This window comes from Zea mays, chromosome 1 (assembly GCF_902167145.1).
Source record: "Zea mays cultivar B73 chromosome 1, Zm-B73-REFERENCE-NAM-5.0, whole genome shotgun sequence".
Lineage (NCBI taxonomy): Eukaryota > Viridiplantae > Streptophyta > Magnoliopsida > Poales > Poaceae > Zea > Zea mays.
Genome location: NC_050096.1, coordinates 241,197,359 through 241,222,162, shown reverse-complemented (window position 1 = coordinate 241,222,162; position 24,804 = coordinate 241,197,359). Strand labels below are relative to the sequence as shown.

Genomic DNA, 24,804 nt, shown 5'->3' with positions numbered 1-24,804 from the left:
AAAACTCGGCACGGCACGGCGACACGGCGTGCACCGTGCAGCAGTTCGTCGTTCGGCTCCGCCTATCCCGCAGACGGAGCCACCGCTTCGGTCAAACGTGGCCGACTCACTCGTAGATCCTTAGGCAGCGAGCGCGCGAGCGGCGGCGGAGACCGCGAGGGGAGGGTCCCGGAGGGTGATGGAGGCGAGGTACGAGGTGCTGCGGCGCGCGACGGAGGAGGTGGCCGCGGTGGACGCGCACGCGCACAACCTGGTGGAGCACGGCTCCGCGTTCCCCTTTCTCCGCTGCTTCTCCGAGGCCGAGGGGGACGCGCTCGCGCTCGCGCCCCACTCCCTCTCCTTCAAGGTACGCTGCCACTCGCCACTTCTGTTGGAGCTTCCTACTAACTCTGTACTAGCACAACTCCCGCCCCGCGCCCCGCTTCCTACCCGCTTGGCCGCTTCTATGTGCTCTTGAAGCTTGCTACTAACTCCGATTACCGGTACTCTGGTAGCAGTATATTCGAAATCGCGACATTGATGGGAGCCTGCAGTTTGCTGGGTTCCGTGCTAGGTCGTGTCGATTGAGCTTTTCGTTGGTATATTTTGATACTAGTTTTATTGGCGGTCCCTGATGTGCAAACGCTGGTACACGTGTGGTTCAACTCCTTGTTCCTGATTTGACTAGTACTGTGGATCGACTCAGGAAATTATTGTCGAAGGTGTCAAGTAGTCATGATTTGATTGCATTAGCATATTTGCTCATACAGCTAGCTGACAAGTGCCACTAGTTGGTTTTGTAAGGTAGTGCAGGGTACAAAAGACACATAGAACGGATAGACATGAATGCAAATTTACTGCAATTAGCCAGCTTGTTTTTATTAGCAGAATATGCTGAGCTCGTCGTTTTTCTGCAGTGCGGCATGCGGATGGCAGCAACTTTATGGGGTCTGCCTTGCCATCGTGCAGTAGAACGTGGTGGCTGTATAGTACGCCTTTGGTCGTCTCCTTGCCTCCTGATGAATCATGAATGCCTGGGGTCCTTGGGACTGGTGGGGCTGCTTGTTCGGAAACTGGAACCGTGTCTTGCATGTATGCACATGAGGAGCTGGCCAGTGTCCATGGCCTTATGTGTTGTGGGGCAATATTTTTCAGCAGCTTTGTCCATGTCAATAATTACAGCTTGGCCAAAAAAAGTCAGTGATTATAGAGTCAGTAGGCCTCGTACTAGCTTTTTGGCCTAATAGTTGACTAGTTGTTGTCCTCGCCATGCAATTACTCTAGCACTTGCAACATGTTTTCGTTAGATTTTTCTTTCAATAGGGTGTGTGGAAATCTGACGCAAGGCATGTGCCCATATTAGGCACCTAGCCAAAAAGTTCAAATGCACTCTCATATAACTCATTACATTCTTGGGACCTCATGAAATGCTCAAATGCAGAGAAGCCTGAGGGACATTGCTGCATTGTACAACTGCGAGGCCTCACTTGAGAAGGTGGAGAAGTTTAGAAGTGCTGAAGGATTGAAATCGATTGGCTCAAAATGCTTCCAAGCTGCCAACATATCTGTTATACTTATAGATGATGGCATAGCATTCGACAAAATGCTAGACCTGGAGTCTCACAAGGCATTTGCTCCTGTAGTTGGCAGAGTTCTGAGAATAGAAAGGCTAGCAGAAACAATCATCAATGCTGTGAGTGTATTTCTCTTGTTTTTTCTCTGAAGGTTTACTTTGTTTTTTTTCTCTATTCACTCTTTTTTTTTGTTACTAAGTACAAAGGTTGCTTGGAAAGAATTTACTTTAACAAATAGCATGGCCATTCGTTACAGAAGCAGTGACTTATATTACATTTCTTATACTGAAATATCAGTTCAGCTATTTGTATTTAATAATATGTTTTAACTACGAGTACTTTTTTAAAAGGTAATTTTAATCAACTTGCACAAATACCATTTCCAGGAGTCATTCAGTGGATCAAGCTGGACACTGGACTCATTCACTGAAAGCTACATATCTAAGCTGAATTCATATCCTCTACATTTTCCAATACCCTTTGCAAACCAATTGGATTATTTTTATTTAGTTCCTTTTGATTTAGAAATATCCTTAACTTATTGCTCACAGTTTCTAACCAAATTGTTGCATTAAAAAGCATAGCTGCATATAGAAGCGGTTTAGAGATCAATCCCAATGTTAGCAAGACTGATGCAGAGGATGGTCTTCGTAAGGAGCTAACAGGTAGAAACTTTTTCTATAGAACACCTAAAACAATCTCAATAAAATTTGCAATTAAAATTCCTCTGTTTTTCAGGTCCTAGGCCATTTCGGATTACAAACAAGAACCTGATTGACTACCTATTTACCTGCAGTCTTGGAATTGCTGTTTCACTTAGCCTGCCAGTGCAAATTCACACAGGGTGAAATTTTGGCTCGTAGTAGGGAAGCAATGTTATATTTTGGTTGTTTCAATATCTCATACCTATACTCCTATATATTTTCCAGTTTTGGAGATAAGGACCTAGACTTGCGAAAGTGCAACCCACTACATTTGCGCGCTGTTCTTGAGGACGAAAGATTTGCTAAGTGCCAAATTGTTCTTTTACATGCTTCTTATCCATTTTCTAAGGAAGCATCCTATCTTGCATCTGTTTACTCCCAGGTAGATCTTGATTTTTTCCTATTGCATATATTTCGTTTTCATGTTTTTTAAGTTTTATCTATTCTTAAAAAACAACAATCAGGTTTACCTTGATTTTGGCTTGGCGATTCCAAAACTTAGTGTTCATGGAATGACATCGTCCCTGAAAGAGCTTCTGGAGCTAGCTCCCATAAAGAAGGTAAATCGACCACCTTGTAACTAACAATTTGTAGAAAAGTTCAAGTTCTGAAATTAATTCAGTCTACCTGTGTTGTTTAAAAATGGAACTGAATTGTATCCTGTCTTACTGTCGATCATAGCAGAAGTGTAATAAACACAAAAAGAGCTGCAGTAATAGGAAATGTTCTAGAATCCAAGTTCTAGTAGTAGAAAATGCTGCAGTTAAATATACTGCGCAGTAATAGGAAATGTTCTAGAATCCAAGTTTTACTAGTAGAAAATGCTGCAGTTAAATATACTGGGCATAGGCTTTGCTAGCATGATGGATGGTGTGGGTGGGTCGGGGGGGGGGGGGGGGGGGGGCAGTTGTGACCAAGGTTTTGAATAGCCGGTTATAGCGGCTGATATATCCCGATATAACCTTTTTAGCATCGAAAAGTTATGCTATTTAGCCCGATATATCTTGATATTTGCGCTTTTGAGAAGCCTGAGGATAAATCCCTTATCCCGCTATTTAAAACACTGCTTGTGACGCCACCCATGTGGTTTGAGCCCCCTTTTTTGGTTAAATATCTCGCGCCAGATTATTTTTTCTCCAGAAGTAGTTGATGCATGTTATATGCAGACCTTCTTTGTTATGGTCGTTAAATCGGTGAGGGATTGGAGAGGGGTATCAATGGGCAAGAATGTCGACCGGGGGCCTCTGCCCACGACCGAGCAAGAGGAGGGTTTCTTCCTTCTAATTCTTGCCTACTTTATTTCTCATCTATTGATTACATAAATAGGTCAGCTGGCCGGCTGGCCGTCCCTGTCTAGCTAGAGATCCTTATCTTCTTAAAACTCTCATAAAAACTCTCAACAAACTACTAACTGATAACATTCCTAGATAATCTCAACCAATCTCTTAGATAATCTCAACTAATCTTCTAATCTTATCTCTAACTATCCTTATCTTCTAATCTTATCTCTAACTATCCTTATCTAATCCCCCTTGGAGGCCCCTCGAGCTGCAGCATCCAACAAACAACCTGTAATGACCTAACCTATCACCGAAAAATGAACCTTTTACATCTCGGCTCATCTTTCAATTATTCTAGATATACTGCAACTGCAAGCATCATCCTGTGTCCCAAAGAAACGTTGCACAACGAAGAGGAGGGCGCGAGCTGGAACCACGAAGGTAAGGACACAACAGCCCTTGGAGGCGGGCTCGTGGAGGCTGACGTTGGTGTTGCCTGCGCCCTAACCTTCTGTTGACAGCGACAACGTCTTGCTCGAGGGTGTAGTACCCGTGCGTTGCAACGAGAATATATAATATCATGATAACTTATATACAAAATGTGTCTTATATTGTTATAAGAAAATGTTTCATAATTCATTTGTGATCCTAGCCATACATAAATTTTGTTATTTTAATTTAGTTGTTTCACTACTACATTGCAACCATCAGTATCATGCAGACTTCGATATATGTCATGATTTGCATGGTCTCATCATTGGAGAGCATGTGCCACACCTGCCGGTAGAAGTTTTGTCGTACATCGTTAGTCATCAGGCACGCACCACCATACACGCTTGCTTAAACAAAAAGGTAAGTGTGTGTTTGCAAAGAGAATTAAAGGCAGACCGGCACAAAAGCTACCCCGACGATGGCGAGTGGTCATTGTTGTCGGTCCTCCTCTGCTCACCTCCGGCGCCGATATGACGCCGCAATCCTTGATATAGTAGTCGTCGAACGTGCGCGACATGGTGAGTACCGATGACTCTTGGTTGGGCTGCCAAATGAAGTGCACCCCGAGCTCATCAGCGAGGTAGTACACATGGTCGTTGCACCACCGGATGTGCTACTCCTCTACATACATCTTGTTCGAGGACACTTATACAATAGCAACAATGACCGTCATGCTAGCGCACAAGAATTCATGGCCGGTCAGTAGCGACTTACGTGGCAGGTTGGACTTCAGGTGGATGATGAGCTGGACGGCGTGTTGGCGCCGTCGTCGGTTGTGGTGCCCAGAACAATCCAAGAGTCGTCGGTATTGGCGACGACCATGAGGTCCTCCTGTTTGACGATGGACAGCGCGGTGCAGCCGCTCTGGACCGCGTCCAAGCGGCGGCTGCGCCGAAGCTTGCCGTACACAGCGGTGCATGGGCCACGTAGGACTGCTTCCAGAGGTCGAACTGGCAGTCGCCAAGCTTCTTCTCGTCGTCGATGAGCGACACCAACGCGAGCGCCTCGTGCTAGTGGTGTTTGTTTGGGGTTTGCAGGTAAGAAACATGGATTCATCTTTGACATTGATTTATGAAAATGACTTATAAGTCAGATCCATGGAAAAATATTACGGAGAATAAATGTCACACATGCAAAAAAAAGAATTTAAGTTGAAAACATTATTCAAACAAAAGAAATTGCATGCAAGACTCTTCTTTAAATATTACTCCCTCAATCCAAAAATATAATTTAATAATCTCGGTGATACTTATCTACTACTACACATTGTGCAAGGGTAGCAGGTGGGCTTCGAGAGAGATGTAGTATATGTTTTTACTATAATAGATGTAGACATAAACACACATGTGGTGTAGTGGTAGCTACAAGCATATTTGCTCACGGGTTCGAATTCCCTTGGGGCCTGTTTTTTAATTAAATTTTAGCTAGGCGTGGGATGTACGTGGGAATGGGAATGAGCTTTGTGGGGGAGGGGGAATCGGAAAAGGCAGAACATGGAATGGTGAGAATGGACTATGCTGGGAGGGGGGAATCGGAAAGACAGAACAGAGAATGAGAATGGCAGAACACGGAATGACAGCCTATCCCTTACTGTCTTAATAAGTAGTAGAGATTCTAGATATACTGCAACTGCAAGCATCATCCTGTGTCCCAAAGAAACGTTGCACAACGAAGAGGAGGGCGCGAGCTAGAACCACGAAGGTAAGGACACAACAGCCCTTGGAGGCGGGCTCGTGGAGGCTGACGTTGGTGTTGCCTGCGCCCTAACCTTCTGTTGACAGCGACGACGTCTTGCTCGAGGGTGTAGTACCATGTTTGAGCCGCGCCCCGGAGGTGATAGGATGCTAGCCACGTCCGGTCGGAGGCCAACGTCTTTTGGTCGCGGAAGAACTGCTCGCAGTGATTGAGCCAGTTCAAGGGATCCACCGAGCCGTCGTACGTCGTGAACTCGAGCTTGTAGAACTTCGGCAGCATCGGATCACGATCAATTGTAGATCCCAACTGTTCCTGGGATCGGCTGGAGGAGGTGCCCCTGGAGGGGGAGAAAAGGGTCCCATCCACCCCCCGTACTGGGCGCCCGGTGGCTGCGCGCCGACACAAGGCCCCAGGGCAGTAGTAGTGCCGGCGGCTGCGGTACTGCCGTGGTGATCGACATTGTTGACGAGTAGATCGGCGGCGGATCGGATCCTAGGGCCCATGCCGGAATTTGAGACGGCGATCGCGGAAAGTGCAGCTGGTGGATTGGTACTCTCGATGGCTGGGAGGACGCCGGGGTGGCTATTAGGGCCAGCTGCGACAATGATGACAGAGCCGCTACGACCTCGGATGGCGAAGGCGGGGATGGCGGCGGTTGGGAGCCCAGCATGACGACCTTCAGCGTGGCTACATCAGACTGCAGCGCCATCATCTGGGCTTGTATGGCTCCTAGATTGTTGGAGAAGTGGAGAAGGGATGCCGTCAGCTGCTCGTTTGTCATCGTGGGAAGGGTGGTGGGCACGCTGGACGTGGGCTGGTGTAACACCCCATCCACTCCCGGACCGACGTTACTTAATCCTGGTAGCTCTCTAGTATCATATATTGTCTCCACAGACCAACACGAGTCTTTTATGTGCACTTTGTCCTCACTCATGCGCACCCGAGAAAACTTCCCGGTTGGTCACCCATCCCAAATTGCTTCAAGCCAAGCACGCTTAACTTGGAGGTTCTTTCGAGATATGCTTTCGAAAAAGAAGATGCACCTTATTGGTATGGATACTCTATTAATTCTATTAAGCCTTGGGGGCCAGGATATCACCTTGTTGGTATGGATACTCTAGTGTCGTCATATGCCATGCCATGTGACCACTTCTGGCCCAAGGCTTAATAGAATTAATAGAGTATCCATACCTACAAGGTGCATCTTCTTTTTTGGAAGCCTATCTCGAAAGAACCTCCAAGTTAAGTGTGCTTGGCTTGGAGCAATTTGGGATGGATGACCCTTAGTAACCAGGTTCCCGGATCGATGGGATCGAGGAACGGGAACGTGGAACGCGGTACGCTAATAAAACTAGGATTTAACACTACTGGAACGAGATTGTTCCTACGTTCCCGGAACGGAACGAACGTTCCCGGAACGAGGAACGTGGCTAAGTTCCCAGTTCCCGGTTACTAAGATGACCGACCAGGAAGTTTTCTCGGGTGCGCATGAGTGAGGACAAAGTGCACACAAAAGACTCGTGTTGGTCTGTGGGGACAATATGTGATCCTAGAGAGCTGCCAGGAGTAAGTACCGCCGGTTCGGGAGTTGACAGGGTGTTACAGCTAGATGAGTGCGATGGTGGTGGTGCTGGGCAACGGTTGGGTGGAGGTGGACAGGGAGGCGGTTCTGGCAGTGGCTGGGGTGGAAGAGGGCAGGGAGGCGGCTGGGGCTGGTGGTGGGTAATTCATGGTGGCCGGAAGATCAGAGGCTCTGGATACCAAATGTTATGGTCGCTAGATCGGTGAGGGATTGGAGAGGGGTATCGATGGGCAGGAACGTCGATCGGGGGCCTCTGCTTACGGCCGAGCAAGAGGAGGGTTTCTCCCTTCTAATTCTTGTCTACTTTATCTCTCATCTATTGATTACATAAATAGGTCAGTTGGCCGGCTGGCCGCCCCTGTCTAGCTAGAGATCCTTATCAACAAACTACTAAGGGATACGGCGATACGCAATATATATTATAAATAAAATTAAATGCTGAAATGTCTGAAATGGACCACAGCCGATCAGTTCAATTTAAGGGCGTTAGAAGTTAATGTTCAACAACTTGACTAAAGTAAACATCTACTTCCTCTTCCAGAATTTATCTGGACTCAAATCAATGAATCCAGCACACCAAAAGCCCAAAAACATGTGTGACGATACGCTACACCAATGACTTTGCTAATCCACTGGAATTTAGTATAAAGCACATCTTCAATTTCCCTAGAAGCACATATGTTCTTCAAAGCAAGATTCAAAGTATGCACAACACAAGGGGTCCAAAAAATATGAGGGTGCTTCTGCTCAACTATGATGCCAGCAGCTCTGCAATTGGCAGCGTTGTCAGTGATCACTTGCACAACATTTTGTGCCCCAACCTCATTGTCAAGCGCCTCGACGCCCAACGTCGCTGGACCGCGGCTACGCAGTTCGTAGTCGCGCTCCAGACCTTCACCGTGAGGGATTCCTCACCGGTGGCTTGAGAGAGGCAGGGAGAAGAGCAGTTTTGGATAATTGATCTTTCTTGATTATTTCCCAGCCTATTACACGGCATATATATAGCCTCTGGTTCAACCAACCTTCCCTATGATTAAGGCATATGAAAAGGAAACTAATCTTAACCAATCTCTCCTATTATTAAGGCATATGAAAAGGAAACTAATCTTAACCAATCCCTCCTATGATTAAGGCATGCAAGAGGGAAACTAATCCTTATCTTTCTAAACTTAGCCACTGATTGTGGCGCCTGCCTTGGCTGCGCGATCTGCAGCCCTCCTGGTGTCACGACGGCGCCTGTAAGTGCGGCCGTACATGACATCTCTCCCCCCCCTCGACGATCAGCTCGTCCTCGAGCTGAAAATGGGGAAATTTGTCGCGGAAGTCGGCGACATCTTCCCATGTAGCATCAGTAGTGGCCTGCCCTTTCCAGCGGATGAGCACCTGCTGAATACCCCTGGCCAACCTGTACCGAACAGCCTGCTCCGGTTCTGGGATCACCGCCCCATTGTGAGTGGGTGGAAGAGGAGGTGGTGTAGCTGGTGGGGCGCCGACGAACTTCTTGAGAAGGCCGACGTGGAAGACATCGTGCAACTTGGCACGCGGAGGTAGCGCTAGGCGAACTGCCACCGGATTGATGAGCTCTGTGACTTGATACGCCCCGACGAAGCACGGCTTCAGCTTGCCCTTGGGCACGTGGGGAAGGGAGGAGGCTGCCCGATGACGAAGGCGCAGCAGCACCCAGTCGCCCACGGTATAGAAGACCGGTCGGTGCAGGCGGTCGTAGAACTTCTTCTGGACGGCCTGGGCTTGTTCCAGGCGGTAGTGAACATCCGCTAGGAGCTCCTCGCGTTCAGCCATTGTCTTGGCCACCGCCGCCACCCGGGTATCGCCAGGCTCATAAGAGCGGATGGAGGGAGGATCCCTGTCGTAAACCACCTTGAAAGGAGTGTCCCTGAGTGATGATTGGTACGCCGTGTTGTAGACGTACTCCGCCCACGGTAGCCAACGTAGCCACTGACGGGGCCGGTCCCCAGTGAAGCACCGGAGGTACATGACGATGACTTTGTTGGCCGCCTCCGTCTGGCCATCGGACTGCGGGTGGAAGGCGGACGTCATGTGCAGCTTGGTGCCTGTGAGGCGCATTAACTCCTTCCAGAACGCCGAGGTGAACACGGAGTCCCAGTCCGACACCATGGACTGAGGAATCCCATGGAGGCGAACGATCTCGCCGAAGAATGCCTGGGCCACAGACTCAGCACTGTAGGGGTGAGCCAGAGGAAGAAAATGACAATATTTGCTGAACCTGTCGACCACGGTGAGGATCACTGATTTGCCCCCAACGCGGGGCAGCGCCTTGATGAAATCCAAGCCGATGTCAGACCACACGGCCTGGGGAACGGGCAGGGGCAGCAGCAGGCCCGCCGGGTGTAGGTGCTCAGACTTGTTGCGCTGGCACGTAGTGCAGGCGCGGACGAAGTCTTGGACCACACGGCGCATGGCGGGGAAGAAGAAATCGCGGCGGAGGCGATGGAGAGTGCGCTGCACCCCTTCATGACCGTCGTCGTGCGTAGCGGCCACCACTTCTAGCAGTAGCGGGGAGTCCGGCGGGATGTACAACCGGTCTGCGTATGCCACCATGCAGTCGAGCAACGACCATGGTGCGCCCCTTGTGCCGGCCGCGAGTTCATCCCGGATGGCGACTAGGGCCGGATCCTGAAGTTGAGCCTGACGGAGACGGTCGACGAAGTCGAAGCGGGGCGCAGACAGCACCAAGACCGAGCCTTCCGCATCGGTGTCGCGCCGAGACAACGCGTCGGCTACGGTGTTCGTGGCGCCCGACTTGTACTCCACCGAGAAGTCGAAGCCGAGGAGCTTGCCCACCCAATGGTGCTGCGGGATTGTCGAAAGGCGCTGGTCGAGGAGGAACTTGAGGCTGTAGTGGTCGGTGCGGACGAGGAACGTGCGCCCCCACAGGTACGGCCGCCAGTGTCGCACGGCGTGCACCAGCCCGATGAGCTCCCGCTCATAAGCTGCCAGCGCGCGGTGACGGGGGGCGACTGGCCTGCTGAAGTAGGCGATCGGATGATGTTCTTGCAGTAAGACCGCCCCGAAGCTGTGTGTGGATGCGTCACACTCGACGATGAAGGCCTTGGTGAAATCCGGCAGCGCCAAAATCGGAGCCGAGGTCACGGCAATCTTGAGGTCCTGGAAGGCTGCCTGGGCCTCGTCGCTCCAGGAGAAGCCCTCCTTCATCAGCGCGGTGAGGGGTGCTGCAATCTTGCCGTAGTCATGGACGAACTTGCGGTAGTACCCAACGAGGCCCAAAAACCCACGCACCGCGCGCGCCGACCGAGGTGTCGGCCAGTCGTGAATGGCCTGCACCTTGGCCGGGTCCATGGCCACACCGTGGGCGGAGATGACGTGGCCTAGGTACGCCACCGATGGAGACCCAAAAATGCACTTGGATCGCTTGACGAAGAGGACATGGCGGAGAAGTTCGTCGAGGACGGCGCGGATGTGGCGCAAGTGATCTGCCCAGGTCTTGCTATAAATCAAAATGTCATCAAAAAAGACAAGAACGAACCGACGGAGGAATGGCCGGAGCACGTCGTTCATGAGCGCCTGGAAGGTTGCCTGGGCGTTGCATAATCCGAACGGCATCACCAGGAACTCGTAGAAGCCGTCGTGGGTGCGGAACGCCGTCTTGTGCACGTCAGCCGGCCGCATCCGGACTTGGTGATAACCGGAGCGAAGGTCCAGCTTCGTGAAGAACTGCGCACCATGCAGCTCGTCAAGGAGCTCGTCGACGATGGGGATGGGGAAGGCATCTTTGACGGTGAGGGCATTAAGGGCGCGGTAGTCCACGCAAAACCACCAAGCCCCGTCCTGCTTCTTGACCAGCAGAACCGGTGAGGAGAACGCCGAGTCGCTGCGGCGTACGATGCCTTGGGCCAACATGGCGGCGCATTGCCGCTCCAACTCATCCTTGTGTGCCACCGGGTAGCGGTATGGCCGGACCGCCACAGGTGTAGAGCCTGGCTTGAGGACGATGGCGTGGTCCCGAGCTCGCTGCGGGGGCAGGCCCGCCGGCTCAGCAAACACCTCGTTGAAGGAGTGCAAGAGCTCCTCAAGGAGGGCGCTCGGTGTCGTGGTAGCGGCGAGCAGGGGATGCTGACGGTCGGCGACGTCCGACCAGGAGACCTGGCGGCCTTGGTGCAGGAAGGAGACGGAGCGGTCGATGAAGTCCCACACCATGCGACCAAGGGTGACCATCCATTGAGTCCCCAGGACGAGGTCGTACCCTGCGAGCGGCATGACGAAGAGGTCGATGAAGAATGGCTCGCCCTCGATGATGACCTGGGCGCGGCGAATGACTCCTGGGCAGGTGACGCGTTCACCGTTGGCCACAGTGGCCGTGAGGTGCGGCCGCGGCTGGATCGGCAGGCCGGTGCGGCGGGCGGCATCCTCCCCAATGAAGTTATGCGTGGAGCCGGTGTCCAGGAGCGCGAGGAGGGTGGTGGCGCCTAGGGTGGCCCGCACCTGCATGGAATTGCAGATGGGCATGCCAGTGACTGCCCTGAGGGAGAAGACAGGGGCGCCGTCCTGCGGGTCGTCCCCTGCGAGTTCCTCGTCAGCGGTCGTAAGATGCGGCGGCAGACACAGTTGTGGCCGCGGGTGTACGACTCATTGCAGTTGAAGCAGAGGCCGAGGCGGCGCTGTTCCGCCTGTTCCTCCGGTGACAGCCGCTTCAAGGGCGGACCCTCTGGTCGCGGCTGGGGCGCGCCCGCGGGTGGTGCAGGGAGGGCGAGCAGCGGCTGCTTGGGCGCCGGCGCTGGGGGAAGAGCGCGAGGGGCTCCCCTGGCGGCCGGTGGCGGTCCCCGTGCCAACTCCAGCTGCTCGGCCTGACGGGCGAGACTCATGGCCCCATCAAGCGTCTCCGGGTTGTGGATGCGAACGACGTGGCTCAACGGGGGAAGGAGACCGCCTGTGTAGAGTTGGACGCGCTGGCCCTCCGTGAGGCGACCCGCGCGCGGCAGCAGGGCCTGGAACCGGTTGGAGTATTCCTCCACGGTCCCGGTGCGGCGACACTCCGCCAACTCGAACAGGGGCGCTGAGCGGAGTGGTGGCCCGAAGCGAAGATTGAGGAGGTCCTTGAACCGCCCCCAGGATGGTGTGCCCTCGTCGTCCTGCAGCTGGATGAACCACAACTGCGCGACATCCTCCAGATTATAAGAGGCCATCCACACGCGTTCCTCCGCCATGGTGCGCTGTTGGCGAAAATAGGATTCACATTTGTTGATGAAGAGCATCGGGTCGGTGGTGCCATCGAACCGGGGAAAGTCGAGCTTCAGGAACCTGGGGGGCCGATCCACACGAGGGGGATCCTCGCGCTCGCCGCCGCCGTCGGTGGACGACGAGGACGACTTGTCCTTCATGGTGGCTTTCACGGCAGCCAACTCGGTTTGGAAAAACTGCATCAGCTCCATGAGGTCCTTGATGGTGGGCTCAGCCATGGTGATGGAGTGGTCGGTGGAGGCTGTGGGCGTGGAAGGGGATGGTGGAGGGCAAGGGCGGGTGGGTGAGGATCGACGTGACGCTGATACCAGGTTGTCAAGCGCCTCGACGCCCAACGTCGCTGGACCGCGACTACGCAGTTCGTAGTCGCGCTCCAGACCTTCACCGTGAGGGATTCCTCACCGGTGGCTTAAGAGAGGCAGGGAGAAGAGCAGTTTTGGATAATTGATCTTTCTTGATTATTTCCCAGCCTATTACACGACATATATATAGCCTCTGGTTCAACCAACCTTCCCTATGATTAAGGCATATGAAAAGGAAACTAATCTTAACCAATCTCTCCTATTATTAAGGCATATGAAAAGGAAACTAATCTTAACCAATCCCTCCTATGATTAAGGCATGCAACAGGGAAACTAATCCTTATCTTTCTAAACTTAGCCACTGATTGTGGCGCCTGCCTTGGCTGCGCGATCTGCAGCCCTCCTGGCGTCACGACGGCGCCTATAAGTGCGGCCGTACATGACACTCATCAATTACTGCTAACATCTTCTCTGCAATATACTCCTTGGTCTTGGATATTCCTTCAGTGTTGATCGCTCTAAGAAACATTGGACCATCTTCTGTAACAGCCAAGAAATTCAAGAGTGGGCGTCTTTGAGCATCTGACCATCCATCTGAAACAAATACTCACACCTTTAGAGCTCCAAGTTTCCTTCAAGGGCTGCAGCATTCTCTCCACATGTGTCCTCTCTTGCACAAGAAGAGTTGTTCTCAACTTGTTGTAGCTTGGAGGGACATAACCTCCAATTGGGTTATTGGTAGCAAACATGAAAGCCTTTCTAAAATATGGGTTACGTGCAAGATTAAAAGGCAGACCACCAGTGTAAAACATTCTAGCTATTAGTTCATCAAGCTGTCTTCGAACATCCAAATTGAAGCTAGATTCAATAGCTGAAACACCCCTTCTCTTCCTCTTCTCATTGCCCTCAACTGGAAGTGGGATATCTCTAGGCAAACTTCTGTTAGCAACAACACTGGCTGCAGCAACTTCAGCTTTCAATTCTTCAAGAACATGTACTGTCACCACTCGACAAAACTTCACCCCAAAACCAGGAATTTTCAACAGATGTGCTTTAACTCTAGAACAGCTTCCATTCCAAACATGGTTACAGAATCTACACCTAATCCTCACATTGCCCCCCAAACCCTTTCCAGTTCTTTCAAGTATCTCAGCATACCTCCACAATGGTTTTTTTCTCATCCTCATCTGGAGGAACAATACGAACAGCAGCCAAGACTTGTCTTGCGATGGCAGGGTTTTTGGCGACTGGAAAACTTCCTTCGGCACCTTCGCTGCTGCTAGCATCAGTAGATGCACTCGTTGCCATGGATATTGGGATCTAACAAGAACAGAGAATGGACAATCGGACAAGTACAGCGTTAGACAGGGCAGATGGGAGATGGCAGCAGAATAGCAGATCACGTCCACAAACCTCAGTACCTCACGACGGCAGATGGGCTGGCTGACGGCGCGACCACAGAGCTGGCGGCGGCGGACGCGGCCACGGAAGCGCGGCTGGAGTGGCGGCGCACAGGGAAGCGCGGCTGCGCGGGTCTCCAAGCGGTGACGGGCTGGCGACGCGCAGGGAAGCGCGGGGCTGGCGGCGCGCAGAGAAGTTGCGCACAAGCGGGGCTGGCGACGCGCAGAGAAGTTGCGCGTGTGCGCCGTGGGGAGAAGTGGTGCGCAGGGAAATTAGGGATATAAGGTATCCCCGTAGGTGTCCAAGAGGTGTCCTAGAAGTATTTGTCTTTTTTTATTTATTTAAATTTACAGGAATTTCCGATACGCCTCGGATACGTATCCAGAAGTATCCGAGGAGTATCCGTATCTGATACGGTATCCGACACCGGTACGTGAATTTTGAGAAGTATCCGCGCATCATAGGCTGCAGCAACCCCTCCATGGGCCTTCTTAGGCCCCGACATTCTTACTATGGGTTTAACTGCTTATGAACAAGTTGTGATCATTTTGTTTGAGTGGCACTCTTGACTGCAGATTTATAATTTATGCATTTTATTAAAAAATATAAAATCATCTAAGTCTTTTGGTAGTGATTGACAACAAAAATTAAAGTAAGCAAAAGATGTTCTTGGCCTTTCTTGATTGATCATATGTTACGATTAATGTCTTCTAACTAAGGTCGACGAGAAATAGGTATGACAGTTTAGGGACGACTAAGCCATGTCACAGACCTTCAGAGTCGGGCGCAGGGAAGCGGTAGCAACTCTAGCCACTGTTGGGAGGTGCCGTCGGGTGAAAGTCGAGCAATGAGTCAGGTAGGGGCCTCCAAATTGAAAATCTGGATGACAGGAATATAGGGTGTAGAAGGAGATTTTGGATTGAACTAAAGGAATATGTAGATTTTTAGGAATCTATTCAGCTCCTGTACCCCTTTGATTGGGATTCCAGATTTTTGACAGCGAATCTGGCTAAAAAAGCTGAACCAAACAAATCTAGAGTATCTTGCCCCTACTTTGTCATACAATATGTTAGTTTGTGTTCCTATATGTATGTGTAGGTGGGCTGACATCACTGTTTGGCTGCCGGCCTATTAGAGTTAGGGTTTCCCTAGGTCTATATATATATATATATGTAACCATCCACTATGCAATACATAAGCTTTCCATTCTCTTACATGGTATCTGAAAGTCGCCTAGAGGGGGGGGGGGGGGGGGGGGGGGGGGTTGAATAGGCGAAACCTAAAAATTATAACTTGAACACAAACTTCACCTGATGTTAGCATTAGAACGAGTAATAATGAAATCAGAGTGCGGGAGAGGAGTTCTTCTTGCTTAGAGTTGCTCAATTAATTGCGGATTACTTTGGGAGCCAACTCAAAATGATCACAAGCAAGAGAACTTAGAGAGGGGAGAGAAAGAATCAAATCACAATGCATGATTCACACAGACACGAGTGATTTGTTTCCCGAGGTTCGGTTCCGAAGAACATACTCCCCGTTGAGGAGGCCACGTAGGTTGGGTCTTTTTCAACCCTTCCTCTCTCTCGGTCAAACGGTCACTTAAACCGGTTGAGTGCTTCTTCTTAATCTTGAGGGTCACTTAGACCGTTGTAAGAAAAGTTGCTAAAAGGATTTCTTCTTAATCTTGAGGGTCACTTAGCTCCAAGGATTTCATGAGGCTGTTCAGGATGCTTGGAGCTCGGTTAGTAAGAAAAGTTGTCCTTTTCTAACCTTGGAGCTGAAGCTCAAATCTGTTGCCAGGGGGCTCCTAGAGATGGAGTGACAAAAAAGTTGGTAATGTTAAAGTTCAGCTTGCACTGGCTAGGGAGATTCTTCATCAAATTGAGATTGCTCAGGACTCAAGGGAGCTTTCGGTTGCTGAGTTGTGGCTTAAAAATGGTCTCAGAAAGCATGCTCTTGCTTTGGCTTCACTCATGCGCACTATTGTCAGACTGAGATCTAGAGTGAATTGGCTTAAGGGGACACAGACACAAAGCTGTTTCACCTGCATGCTAGATTCTGGAAGAGGAAAAACTTCGTTGCTAAGTTGGTCTCTACTAGTAACATCTACACCAATCATGAGGATAAAGCTAGGCTGGTTGATCAATTCTATAGATCGCTGCTGGGAACTAATGTGGCCAGAATGTCTTCTATTAATCTTGATATGTTGGGTTCTTATAATCATGATTTGGCTGCTCTGGATTTGCCCTTCACAGAAGCAGGGGTCTGGGAAACAATCAAGCAGCTGCCTTCTGATCCGGCGCAGCCCCCTGCCTGGCTGGAACCGCCCTGCCGCCCCCCTCTTCTTCGTCGCCGCCATCATTGGATTTGTCGCTGCCACAACCTTCCCTACCGGATCCACCGTTGCTGCAGCCTTCCCAGCTGGATCCGTCGTCTCTTTGGCCGGGCCACCGTCTTCTTGGTTGGATTCGTCGCTGCCGTGGCCTTCCCGACCGAATCTGCCGCTGCCCTTCTTTTCTGTTGCTGCCGCCTCCCCTTGTCAGAGACCAGAGTGGCCCCTCTGGAGGCACACCACCATGACCAGCGAGACGCGTGCGCTGCCCCCGGCTTCCCTGCGGGGCTCCTTGACCGGACAAGAGAAGCAAGAAGTTCCAGTCTACTGCTGCTCTTTTTTCTGTTGCGTTGCACCGCCGACCGTTGACGCTCGAACGTCGACCCCCCGAAGAACGAGGCTGTTGCTGCGTGTCTCCAAGCCGCAACAATGCACCACCTCGACTTTGGCTACCTCAGCATCCAGGGGCTATCATCCACACGGAGTGCACACCGGTCTCTACAACAGCCGCAACATTCGCACCCTCACGACGCTGTGACTGTGGGGGTGGGGGATTTCAACCCGTCGGTTCCTACCTACGACTTCTGCTCCAGTCTCATCGTTTGTGGTGCTCCCGTTGCGACTGCGGGGATGTTAGAGTGTGTGTTCCTATATGTATGTGTAGGTGAGCTGGAACCACTGTTGGGCCACTGATCTATTAGGGTTAGGGTTTCCCCTAGGTCTATATATGTAACCATCCTCTATGCAATACATAAGCCTTCCGTTCTCTTACACAATACATTTAATTTACTGATGTTAATCCTTTTTTATATTCAGTATAATGCCAACTTAGTAACATTACTCCATTTTGATTGATCATATAATTATCCTGATGAATGTGATTGTCTTGTTGCCACTCAGATCTGAGCAACCTATGTATTTCAACTTGTCAATGTACACTTTGTTTGGTATTTCTAATTTACAAAAGTTTTCAGGTCATGTTCAGTACAGATGGGTATGCTTTTCCAGAGACATATTACCTAGGTACATTCATCACCTTATATATTTCACAAAATTATGGAGGAGCATTGCATGTCAGTACAAATGTTAAATATCTTATCAGAAGTCAAGGTGCACGAATGGTTTAGGATAAACAAAAATACTCTTTTTTTACCATGATCAAAGAAATTAGAAAGGAATTTTTGGTTCATGTGGTTTTGATTTATAGATATGTTTGCTACGGTTTATATTGTGCACCATGGAATGGTGTATCCACATATTGAATATATGTTTAATACATGCTGGTTTAATGTTTCATTTCTTGATTCATACATTGTGCTGATTCACAGGTGCAAAAAGGGCACGGGATGTTGTTTACCGTGTCCTATCTGCTGCATGTGAAGATGGTGACCTTAGCATTCAGGAAGCTATCGAAGCTATTGAGGACATCTTTAGAAGAAATGCATTGAATTTGTACAAGTTAAATGTTGTCAATGGATCAATAAATCATGAAACTGCCATAGTTGGTAAAAGGGTGTCATTGTCTTCTGTTGAGGAAGATGTGCTCTTTGTTCGAATAATCTGGTGCGATGCTTCTGGTCAACATAGATGCCGCGTAAGTACTTTTTTCTGAGCACATACTGCAATTAATACTATGCGAAGTATTGATCACTTGTCAATTGTCATTATCCATGGATCAATAAAGATTTCTGTTAGTTTTACATGGAAAATAAGGTTACCAGTTCAATTTTTCTCTTGCTTATCTGCTTCATATAAAGTTATATACATTTGTATAATGAACTTTTCCCAGCATATTAAGCCTCCTGATAACTCGTTTTTCTTTTTCTTTTTGTTTTTGGCCAAAAAAACTCGACCAACATAGCACGTTAAGTATGTTCTTATAGTTGCAAGTGTTCTTTCTGAGTCTTGATAAAATAATACATCATATTTTATTTACTTTTCAAAGATTTGTACTTCCAGGTCGTGCCAGCTGGACGATTTTATGAGATTACGAGGAATAAGGGTGTTGGTCTGACTTTTGCAGCAATGGGAATGACCTCATTTTGTGATGGCCCAGCGGATGGGTCGAACCTTACTGGTGTAGGCGAGATCAGACTTGTACCAGATATGCCAACACTCGTTAGGCTACCATGGTATTTATGATTGTTTTAAACATTCTTCAGTACCTTTACAAATAACTTGACCCATCTAAGAGGAACAATGTGGCATTGTAATTGTAAACATGAAGAAAGAGCCACCCAAATTCGTGTTGAAGAGGACTTTAATCTGGTCGGTGGGAGTGCACACCAAATTTTTTAGTTCTTGTTATTTATTGTCTTCTTCTTACTCCTGTTTCCACATCAATGATATGCTGATTTACATTTTATTGCTATTCGTCTATTTCCCTCTCATATCTATGCATGTGAAGTTCCTATGCTATTTTTATGGGCAACTACTACTCCCTCAATTCCAAATTGTAAGTCGTGTTGTTTTTTGAGGTACATAATTTTTGTTGTGCACCTAGATATATGCTATGTCTAGATACTATAATAGGGGTTATCATTTCTTGAAATAGCATGCCAGTCTCATTCCTTTACTAGTAATCACCTAATACGTTGTTGTAAAACAAAAAAATATATATGTTATAACTCTAAAAATCAATTGTTACATCTTGTTGTTTTTCTCAAACGCACAGGGGAGTTGTTGTTTTTCTCAAACGCACAGGGGAGGTACATATCATTTCATTAAGAAGAAAGATGAGTATATAGAGCTAAGAAACCCCATAACACAACACACCCACCTTAGTGAAATACAAACTTTTAGCCTATGGCAAAAACAAGTGACACAACTACCAAGGCCAGAGCAACTCAAAAGCACTTGTCTAGGGTTTTAGTTATCTTGTTTAGTTCATATTAATTCGTCAAATGCATTAAGACATCATGTTTTATTCTTTTAATGATATACCTATTAAAATTGGCTTTGTTATGCTAGTATAAAATTTATGTTTCTAGAAGCTTCACTTCTGATTATGTTAATGGTAGATTACTCTTGTTGCAAGGTCAAGGCACGAGGAAATGGTGATGGCTGACATGCAAATAAGGCCTGGAGAAGGCTGGGAATACTGTCCTAGAAATACCTTGAGGAAAGTCACAAAAGTTCTGTTAGATGAGTTCAATGTGGTAAGAATAAATCCGCACTCTCCTGTCTTAATTTCCGAAGGCCATTTGGTCTCATGGATTCTAAATTGCAATTGATTTGGTATTCATGCTCAGTTATTTATCCTTTCAGACAATGAAGGCAGGTTTTGAAAATGAATTTTTCCTTCGCAGAAAATTAGTAAGGTAGCTTTTCCAGGCTATGTTTCCCACTGCTTTTTAAAATTATTCTTTATGGATCTTAATAGAAAATCTCTGCAGTAATGGAGTTGAGATGTGGATTCCATATGATAATACCAATTACTGCTCAACTTCAGCATTTGATGGTGCATCATCCATATTACAAGAAGTATATTCTTCCCTCAAAGATTCAGGCATTGTTGTTGAACAGGTAAGTGGTTTACATTTCTCATACGCAAAAAAAAAGTTAAAGTACAACATATAATGCCAAACTGATTAGTTCATTTGCAACGATGTGTTGATTTTTTTTGTGTACCCCCCCCCCCCCCCCCCCCCCCCCCCAAAAAAAAAATATTGGCAGTTGCATGCTGAAGCTGGAAAAGGGCAGTTTGAGATAGCCTTGAAGTATATCTTGTGCACTGTTGCGGCTGACAAACTCATATATGCTCGTGAGACTATTAAGTCGATTGCTCGAAAGCATGGACTGGTAGCAACATTTCTTCCAAAGTAAGTTATGGATCAACATAGATAGGTCTGCTCATTTAATTTTCACCACATTATTGTTCGTTAATGGAGACTAACTTTGTATTTCTTTAATGTCTTGTGACCATAGGTGAAAAACAGTAAAGTGAAATTAAGTCCTCTGCCAGAATTTGAACTTAAGACCACTGCTCTGATATCATGTTATAATGGATATACTAACCAATTCAAACCAAAAGCCAAAAGCTTAAGCTATTAGAAGATAGGCAATCCACTTATACACTTTAACGTTAAGTACTAGCTTCAAAGAATGGATTTGTCCATGCACATCGTTTTGTGCCAGTAGCAATATGTTTGTGAACAGATTTGGCTAGGCAAAAGAGAGTGGAAACTCTTTTGGTGCTGAAGGGAGCTGAAATATGAACTATACTTGGTCCATACTGGATGTCTGCATCAGCAATCATTTGAAACTTTATGCTTATTTGCTAGGCTGCAACTTCTTGTGTTTGGTAGGCTGTAAAGCCTGGCGAGCCCGGCTTGGCACGTCAATTAAGGGTGTGATTGGTGGCGTTATCTGGGCAGCCTGGCAGGCGAGCCAGGCCAGCGGCAGCCTAGACGTGCATCATGGCAACCTGGCTCTGTGGATACTTAAATTTAGGTCGCATCTCCAGAGCCTGGCCTGAGGCCTTTCCTTGTATTGTGAGAGGCAAGCTTAGTTGCATATGCAGCGAACCAAACAATAGAAAAATCAATCCGAGCCTGGCTGCGTCCATTTGGTATACAACCAAACACATCGCAGTTGCTGCAACAAATCACGCCCAAAAGCAGCCGAAAGCCTGCATGAGAAAATGGAAATGAGTTTGTTTTCTTTTTGGCTCGGTCCATTCTTGCAACAGTTGGGTCTATAAGTCTATTGACCCTCTCACGTCGAGGCCATAGTCACAATGTTCTCGGGTCGATTGGGTCATGGGTCGACACTTGAAGAAAATATGGTACAAGGGGTATACCTCTATGGGACGTGAAACATGAGTTGGTACGTGAACCCGAGTCTAATGGGTCGATGATTCGGGTCGATTCCATGGGTCAAGGGTCATGTTACAAAAATCCCAAGGACCCTATGTGCTATGCCCCAGCCGCATTATAGCAACGAAACCCTATACTTCTACCCTAGACACATATAGGAGACAAGAGACATAGAGCTCACAATGCAGAAGCACGGCCGCCCAGCCTAGGACCTCTCAACCTGCAAGAGCACCGGCGCAGGAAGACAGAGCGCCACCTCTTACTGGCCACAGCAGGATCCCTGTCCTTGTCACCATACATGTTGCCCCGCCGTCATCTTCGCGCCTTGCCCCAACCTGCATGATCCTCCTCATCACAAACGAGCACCAGTCGTCGACTCGTCGTTGCCATCTGCACTGGTACAACGAATCCCTAGCGTTCGGAACGATGACCCATGGCGACCCCGACCCAAGCTTTGGGACGCCGACCCTGGGTCACTGAACGTGGCATCGACCCTGTTTCCTGTTGATTATGGCCGAGGCTCTTTCAGACCTCAGATGTGTAAAAAAAGCGAACAACAATTAATTTATTTAATTACGCTAACTAGGATTAAAACTTGAGACTTCATAGTTGCACCAACCGATTCAATTTGAAAACTTAAGTTGATGGAGAGAGATGGACAATTACCTAACAAGGTCAAATGGGGTGCTCGGCTGTTGCTTTTAAGCTATGGCCCACAGCTCATGCAGCCAAACAAACACGGGGAGCATGGCTATGGTGAAACATACCTGGTTGCACCTCCCCAGCCTAGCCCAGCGCCCAAATCTGGTCTGGCTCAGTCCATCCTCACGGGCCGCTCTCGTGCAGCCTACCAAACAGGCATTTATCTGGTATCTGATTTTTTTCTTCTGCTTGGACACTTCTAGGCCTGATTTGGATGATTTTGGATCTGGTTCTCACGTGCATCTGAGCTTGTGGGAGAACGATCAGAATGTTTTTATGGGGTCAAGTAAAGATAACTTTCATGGAATGTCAAAAACTGGAGAACAGTTCCTTGCTGGAGTGTATCATCACCTTCCGTCAATATTGGCATTTACCGCTCCTCACCCAAACAGGTAATGTTTTCTATTAACGCTTCTAATTATGTCATGTAATTCAACTGAAATCTTGGTAACTCAATACATTGTTTGTTTCTCACATAAGCTGCAAGATTTTTACAAGATGTCAATTCATATATCCCTATAATCTAGAGAGCTTAATTTGCTACTTCTCTGACAAAATGCCAGGATACTGATGAAACCATTTGAACAGTACGTTATGTGCTCCCTATTTAATGATCAGATTCACTTGATTTTTTATTTTTATTTTTGTGTATAGCTACGACCGGATTCAGCCAGATACTTGGAGTGGAGCTTATCTATGCTGGGGGAAAGAGAACAGGGAGGCTCCATTAAGAACCGCATGCCCACCTGGTGTGCCTCTTGATTTAGTCAGCAACTTCGAGATCAAATCCTTCGATGGTTGCGCAAATCCGCACTTGGGTCTTGCTGCTATCGTAGCTGCTGGCATCGATGGGCTAAGAAGACACCTTAAGTTACCTGAGCCAATTGGTATGAATTCCTTTATGCCAGGCCTTTCCTTTTGGTTATTGTTTCCAAAATTTATGCCTTGCTGGTAATATTTGGAAACAATCCTAACAACCAGATAAGTGATAAGCGCTCGGTACTGAATGAGTAAACATCATTACCACAGTATGCAAGTATCTTATGTGATTCGTGTTCTTTGTAGAATCAAACCCTTCTGATCACTCTTCAAAACTGAAAAGGCTACCGCAGAACCTGCAGGAATCTGTAGAATCGCTTTCTGCAGATAAGGTTTTGCATGAGTTAATTGGTGATAAACTTGTCACAACTGCTATAGCTATACGGAAGGTCAGCATTCTTTAATTTTCTTTTTTTAGCATGTTTAATCTCTTTTTTTATCGTTTTAGTTTTAAATATTCTGTACGAAAATATTTTATACTCCATCATTTGGGCATTTTTTCCCCGCAGGCTGAGATCAATCACTTTGCGAAGAATCCGGGTGCACTTAAGGATCTCATCGACCGTTACTAGGGCAAAAGAACGGAATGAGAAGCTACATCTTCTTGGACGTGGCAAGGGGTTTCACTGTATGACCAACCGAGAGACTGGAAGAATAAATTTTGTTCCAATGGTTAACTTCGGATTCTCATATCCTGTGACTGAACTTTTGTGACTGAACTTTTGATACCCAGTGTTTCTCTTATCAAATAATAAAGGTTATTTAAATTTTTAAAATGAGAAATGCTAGGTGTCTTCACCATGGTATTAAGGTATCAAAGAAAATGGGAGAAATAGGAGATAGACGAATCTCTAGGACCGTTGAATGAAGACGTTAATATAACAGTATATACAAAGGTACGGAGATACAGGTTGCTTAAGCATGATACTAAGTCTTCTACGTGGTGATTGGTGGTTGATTAAATGCAAGTGTGGGTAAATATTATATACTCAGATAATGTTTGATCTAAGGTCCCGTTTGGTTAGTCCCTCCATTTTAGTCTCATTTAGTTTCTAAATTGCCAAACGGTAGGACTAAAATAGGGACTAAACTGCTTTAGTCCTTAGTCCCTCAAAATGTGGCTAAAAGGGACTAAATCATATTAATTCCACATTTGTCCCTCATTTAGTTCAATTGTACTAATAGTAGGAGAATGTTAAATGCCATTTTAGTTTTCTTACGAGTCATTTAATATATTCTTACTAATTTTAGTCTCTAGAACCAAACATGTTAGAGACTAAACTTTAGTCCCCTAACTAAACTTTAGTCCCTAGACTAAAGAAACCAAACATTGCCTAACCCGTAAATATTGTTGTTCAAATATCTACCACGAGAGGGTGTTAGGAGAGGTACAATCATGTATGAGCAATGAGTTCTGTCTAGTAGAGGTTTAACTGCTTTTATTTTATCTAAGATGTACTATATGTGGAGTATGTCTTTGGTGAGTATGGCATTTCGCAGCGACTGGTATGGATGTCCATGTTAGCGAGTACAACATAGTTGATAACTTCTAAAAGCATATGCATTGTATAGTTCTTGCAAATATACCGCGTGATTGGTTGGGTGGTTGCTGGCGTCCAGGCCCACGGCGTCGCGTTGACCGCGCTCGGCTCCTGTTTGGATGGCTGCAGTATATGGCGCCTGCTTGCATCCGCGCGTGCAGCCTATAGCTTATTTTGCTCGCTTCGCCTGCATAAGCAGAAACGCAGGAAAGCTGCGTTCCCAGCGGCCCAGGCTGGCGCGAGACCGGCGCGAGAAGTGCTGGTAACTTACCAATCACACTGATAGCGACCCGAGCGTGGATACAATAATGTCTTGTGACCGCAACGTTATCTCTCGCAACAAATA

The 24,804-nt window shown here is 47.8% G+C and overlaps 1 protein-coding gene across 4 annotated transcripts; it reads left to right on the top strand.

The window, feature by feature from the left end:
- On the top strand, positions 1-23,700 carry LOC103643510 (protein fluG). 4 transcript variants are annotated; one of them, XM_023301341.2, is made up of 20 exons: positions 1-346; positions 897-968; positions 1,421-1,672; positions 1,940-2,007; positions 2,103-2,218; positions 2,292-2,397; positions 2,483-2,639; positions 2,722-2,817; positions 17,554-17,602; positions 17,908-18,173; positions 18,539-18,711; positions 18,987-19,034; positions 19,617-19,737; positions 19,847-19,899; positions 19,975-20,104; positions 20,255-20,400; positions 22,302-22,490; positions 22,753-22,985; positions 23,164-23,306; positions 23,427-23,700. In XM_023301341.2, exons 1-20 carry the CDS (start codon positions 179-181, stop codon positions 23,487-23,489), a joined length of 2,649 nt encoding a protein of 882 aa, XP_023157109.1. In that variant the 5' UTR covers positions 1-178; the 3' UTR covers positions 23,490-23,700. The 4 variants fall into 4 exon arrangements, with proteins under 4 accessions (XP_023157109.1, XP_035820169.1, XP_023157110.1 ...); XM_035964276.1 differs by lacking the exon at positions 897-968; XM_023301342.2 differs by lacking the exon at positions 18,987-19,034.
- The last annotated feature ends 1,104 nt before the right edge of the window (positions 23,701-24,804 follow it).

What these genes read in the sequence shown, in the direction of transcription:
- LOC103643510 (XM_023301341.2), top strand. Translation starts at nt 179, where the DNA reads ATGGAGGCGAGGTACGAGGTGCTGCGGCGCGCGACGGAGGAGGTGGCC. An exon ending in TACTCCCTCAATTCCAAATT is followed by an intron (nt 19,035 to 19,616) that starts GTAAGTCGTGTT and finishes TCTTGTTGCAAG; the next exon opens with GTCAAGGCACGAGGAAATGG. An exon ending in ACCGCTCCTCACCCAAACAG is followed by an intron (nt 22,491 to 22,752) that starts GTAATGTTTTCT and finishes TTTTGTGTATAG; the next exon opens with CTACGACCGGATTCAGCCAG.